The 4,956-nt window shown below is 51.7% G+C and overlaps 1 protein-coding gene across 1 annotated transcript; it reads right to left on the reverse strand.

The window, feature by feature from the left end:
* Nucleotides 1–3,132: 3,132 nt before the first annotated feature.
* Nucleotides 3,133–4,092, reverse strand: LOC311200279 (olfactory receptor 14A16-like; the record flags this gene model as incomplete). Its single annotated transcript, XM_084274479.1, has 1 exon — nt 3,133–4,092. One exon carries the CDS (start codon nt 4,090–4,092, stop codon nt 3,133–3,135), a length of 960 nt encoding a protein of 319 aa, XP_084130605.1.
* Nucleotides 4,093–4,956: the final 864 nt, after the last annotated feature.

Raw genomic sequence — 4,956 nt, forward strand, 5'->3', positions numbered from 1 at the left:
AAGAGTAACAAAGCTCCCATGGTTCAGGAGGAAATGATTAGCGACCTACTTGGCCAGTTAGATACCCACAAGTCAATGGGACCTGATGGGATTCACCTGAGGGTGCTGAGAGAGCTGGCAGATGTGCTTGCCAAACCCCTTTCCATCATCTCCCAGCAATCCTGGCAGACTGGGGAAGTTCCACTGGACTGGAGGCTGGCAGATGTGACACCCACATATAAGAAGGGCTAGAAGGAGGATCTGGGGAATTACAGTCCTGTCAGTCTGACCTCAGTCTTGGGGAAGATCATGGAGAGGGTCACCTTGAGAGTTGTCATGCAGCACATGTGTGATGGCCAGGGGATCAGGCCCAGTCAACATGGGTTTACAAAAGGTAAATCCTGTCAAACTAACCTGATCCCCTTCTAGGACAAGGTGACCCGCTGAATGGACAAGGTGAAGGCTGTGGATGTGTCTACCTGGACTTCAGTAAAGCCTTTGACACGGTTTCTCACAGTATTCTGACTGAGAAACTGGCTGCCACTGGCCTGGACAGGTGGCCCCTCAGCTGGGTTACAAACTGGCTGGATGGTCGGGCCCAAAGGGTGGTGGTGAATGGAACCAAATCCAGCTGGAGGCTGGTCACGAGTGGCGTCCCCCAGGGCTCAGTCCTGGGTCTGGTCTTATTCAACATCTTTATCAATGACCTGGATGAAGGGATTGAATGTTCCCTCAGTAAGTTTGCAGAGGACACTGAGCTGGGAGGAAGTGTTGATCTGGCTGAGGGTAGGGAGGCTCTTCAGGGGGTTCTGAACAGACTGGACCCATGAGCTGAGACCAGTGGGATGAGGTTTAACAAGGCCAAGTGCAGAGTGCTGCACATGGGACAGAACAACCCCATGCAGTGCTACAGGCTGGGGGGAGACTGGCTGGAGAGCTGTCAGGCAGAGAAGGACCTGGGGGTGTTGGGTGACTGCAGGCTGAACATGAGCCAGCAGTGTGCCCAGGTGGCCAGGAAGGCCAATGGCATCCTGGCTGGCATCAAAACCAGTGTGGCCAGTAGGTCTGGGGAGGTGATTGTGCCCCTGTACTGGGCACTGGGGAGGCTGCACCTTGAGTGCTGGGTCCAGTTCTGGGCTCCTCAGCATCAGAAGGACATTGAGGTCCTGGAGCGAGTGCAGAGAAGGGCAACCAGGCTGGGGAAGGGGCTGGAGGGCAAATCCTCTGAGGAGCGGCTGAGGGAGCTGGGGGTGTTCAGCCTGGAGAAGAGGAGGCTGAGGGGAGACCTTCTCCCCACCTACAACTACCCGAAGGGAGGTTGTAGAGAGGTGGGCAATGGTCTCTTCAGCCAGGGGACAGGAGATGGGACAAGGGGAAATGGCATGAAGCTGGGCCAGGGCAGGTTTAGATTGGATATTAGAAACCAATTTTTTACTGAAAGAGTTGTCAGGGCTGGAACAGGCTGCCCAGGGAGGGGGTTGAGTCACCTTCCCTGGATGAGTTTGAAAAAAGGGTGGATGCGGTCCTTAGGGATCTGGTTTAGCACAGGATGGGAATGGTTGGACTTGATGATCTTCCAAGGTCTCTTCCAACCTTGTGATTCTGTGAATATCCCTTTGGTCAGTTGGGGTCAGATGTCCCAGCTGTGTCCTCTCCCAGTGACTTTCCCACCCCAACATCCTCGCTGGTGGAACAGAGTCAGAACCAGAGAAGGCCTTGATGCTGTGTGGGCGCTGCTCAGAGGCAGCCGTTACCAGGGTGTGTTACCAACACTGCTTTGGTCACAAAACAAAACCACAGCACCATGCAAGTTACAGTGAGGAAATTCATCCCAGCGCCAACCAGTACAGGCAGGCAGATAGTGTTATGTCATGAAGCCTGTTACAAACCTCACTGTGAAACAAATGCCAGGTCAGTGTGGGAGATAAAGGTAAGAAAAGCTGACTAAGTTGGGCTGTATCTTGTGAGGTCACCTCATTACAGCAAGGAGATTTGACAGAAACCTTGGGATCCATGGAGGAGAAATGATTGGTGAGGGTTCTGAAGTGGGGATGAGATCAGGGAAGAGAAATTGAGGGATCTAGTTTGACTCAAGGAAGAAGAATGCTGTGGAAGGGGAGAGCTGGGGGATGCAAGGAGCTAGTGTGTGTGGGGGGGGGGGTTGGGGGGTGAATACAGGTGGGTGCTTTTGTAGCTGGGTCAAGTGGGGCTGGTTGGATGGGGAGGACACCAGGATCTGGAAAGACCCATGGCTGGGGCAGCCTGGTGAGTAATGGCTCCAAGTCCATGCAGGACACCTGGTCAGACCTAAAGCTCAGGCCCACACACGAGGGACGGTGGCTGTTGTGGTGGGTCCGTTCTGCAGGGGATGCACAGGCTGCTGGTCACCTACCCACCAGACCAGCCAGAGAGGGGACTGGGATGCATCCAGATGGGGCAGTCGCTCCCCTGGGGTGGGGCCAGGCACTGCTCCCCACAGATACCTCCAGGGAGCTGCAGGTTCCCCTTGCAAGGTGCTGTCCTTGGCACTGTCATATGTGGGATATGCACCACAGTGACCACTCAGCATCTCCACTCTCACCACACACCAGTGCTTGAGTCCAAAATCCATCCCCTGGTCTCCAACAGCTACCAAAATGATAGCCAGCTTTTCTCTCCAAAATGCAAGGAGAAAGTGGTGCTTTGGGGGGAAATTCCTTGGGACTGAAGTTCACAGAATCACAAGGTTGGAAAAGACCTTTAAGATCATCAAGTCCAACCATTCCTGTTCTAAGCTAAACCATGTCCCTAAGTACCTGATCTACCCTTTTTTAAAACACATCCAGGGATGAGGACTCAGTCCTCTCCCCAGGCAGCCTGTTAATGCTCAGCAGCCTGTTAATGTTGACATGAGCTTTGAAAGAACAGCTCGATCTTGAGGAACTGCCTAGAGGAAATGCCACTTTATTACAGAGGTGCTATGACAGTTTCCTCTCACCCAGCATTAGGCACCCTTTGTGTACAGCTGGGACAGAGCAAGTTCATTCCTCAGAACAGGTCAGATGAACCTAAACATTTACTTAGGAACATAACAGATACAATTAGAAGAAGCCCAGATAACCGTGATGATAATAAAGAGAGAAAAGAAAAGCTTCCTGTCAGATACCCTGCCAGTCACTTGTGAGGAAAGACAGGAGGATTAAATTGACTGGGAAACATCCATGAAATTACTTTCCTAATGGCCTCCTTGAGCTCCTGGTTCCTCAAGCTATAGATGAGGGGGTTCACTGCTGGAGGCACCACTGAATACAGAAACGCCACAGCTAGATCCAGAGATGGTGAGAAGATTGAGGGGGGCTTTAGGTAAGCAAACATGCCAGTGCTGATAAATAAGGATACAACACCCAGGTGAGGGAGGCACATGGAAAAGGCTTTGTGCCGTCCCTGCTCAGAGGGAATCCTCAGCACAGCCCTAAAGATCTTCACATAGGACACCACAATGAACACAAAACAGACAAATCCTACTAAGAGACTAACTACAAGAAGTCCAGTCTCCCTGAGGTAGGCATCTGAGCAGGAGATCTTGAGAATCTGGGGAACTTCGCAGAAGAACTGGTCCAGTTCATTACCCTTACAGAATTGTAGGGAAAAGGTACTGGCTGTGTGCAGCACAGCATAGAAAAACCCACTGGCCCAGGCAGCTGCTGCCATGTGGACACAAGCTCTGCTGCCCAGGAGGGTCCCATAGTGCAAAGGTTTGCAGATGGCAACGTAGCGGTCGTAGGCCATGATGGTGAGGAGGGAAAACTCTGCTGACATCAGAAAGAAAAAGAAAAAGACCTGAGAAGCACAGCCCTGGTAAGAGATGGCCCTGGTGTCCCAGAGCACATTGGCCATGGCTTTAGGCACTGTGGTGGAGATGCAGCCCAGGTCGAGGAGGGAGAGGTTGAGGAGGAAGAAGTACATGGGGGTGTGGAGGCGATGGTCACAGGCTATGGTGAGGATGATGAGGCCATTGCCCAGGAGGGCAGCCAGGTAGATGCCCAAAAAGAGCCAGAAGTGCAGGAGTGGCAGCTCCCAGGTGTCTTTGAAGTTGAGGAGGAGGAACACAGTGATGGAGCTTCTGTTGGACATTTGCTGCGTCTTGACACGGGGACATTGTCCTGAGGAGGAAAAGATACAGGAAAGAACTAGACAGACCACTGAGCAAAGTCACTCTGTCTGTCACAGACAGCCCACTCCCTCCCCCAAAATTCCAGAGCATTTGCTTTATGTGCTTTGTGCTGACTGAGTGTGGTTTGAGGAGCAGGACCTCTGTCTTTATGCTGCCAAAGAGTCAGCTCTGCCCTGCTGCAGTGGGAGCTGGCTCTTACATTTCTGATGGCCAGAAGGGATGTCAGATTCACCCATAATGGAACTGTAATCACTACAAGCACTCAGGACTCTTCAGAGTGTGGGCTGCAGAAGGGAGGCTTAGCATGACTTTATGATGACTTTCTCTGTGTTTTTTGTTCTTCCTCCATCACACCTGCTGAGTATTCATTTTATAGGTAGAAATCATCCAATATATGACTGAAAGTCTTGAGTCTTAGGACAAGACAATCCAAAGGGCTCAGGTCTGTGGGGCTAAGTCAGGATAGCTGCAGTGTCCATCAGTCTTGTTCCCAGCTTCCCTGGCCTTTTGCTTCTGCTACCTCAAGGATGAATGGACATTCAAATTGCTCTCTAAGTGAAATCAACAGGACTCTGATGAAAGCAGGGGAGTTCTTTTTCAACAGGCAGATCTGCAAACCCTTCTTTTTCCAGCAGAGAGGTGGAGTTGTGATGGAGAGGGCAGGACATGGTGCCTCTCAGACAGAAGCAAAGGAATCTCAGAGGCAACTGGCAACCCACAAGGGATGGCTCAGCCCGAATGTGAGCCCTCATAGTCTGTGCTTTACGTTTTCTCTACTCCCTGCCCATATCTCTGCTGCTTGGGGCTGTATTTGCCAGAACTGT

The sequence above is a fragment of the Gallinula chloropus genome, assembly GCF_964237585.1.
Source record: "Gallinula chloropus genome assembly, chromosome: 23".
In the NCBI taxonomy this organism is placed as follows: Eukaryota; Metazoa; Chordata; class Aves; order Gruiformes; family Rallidae; genus Gallinula; species Gallinula chloropus.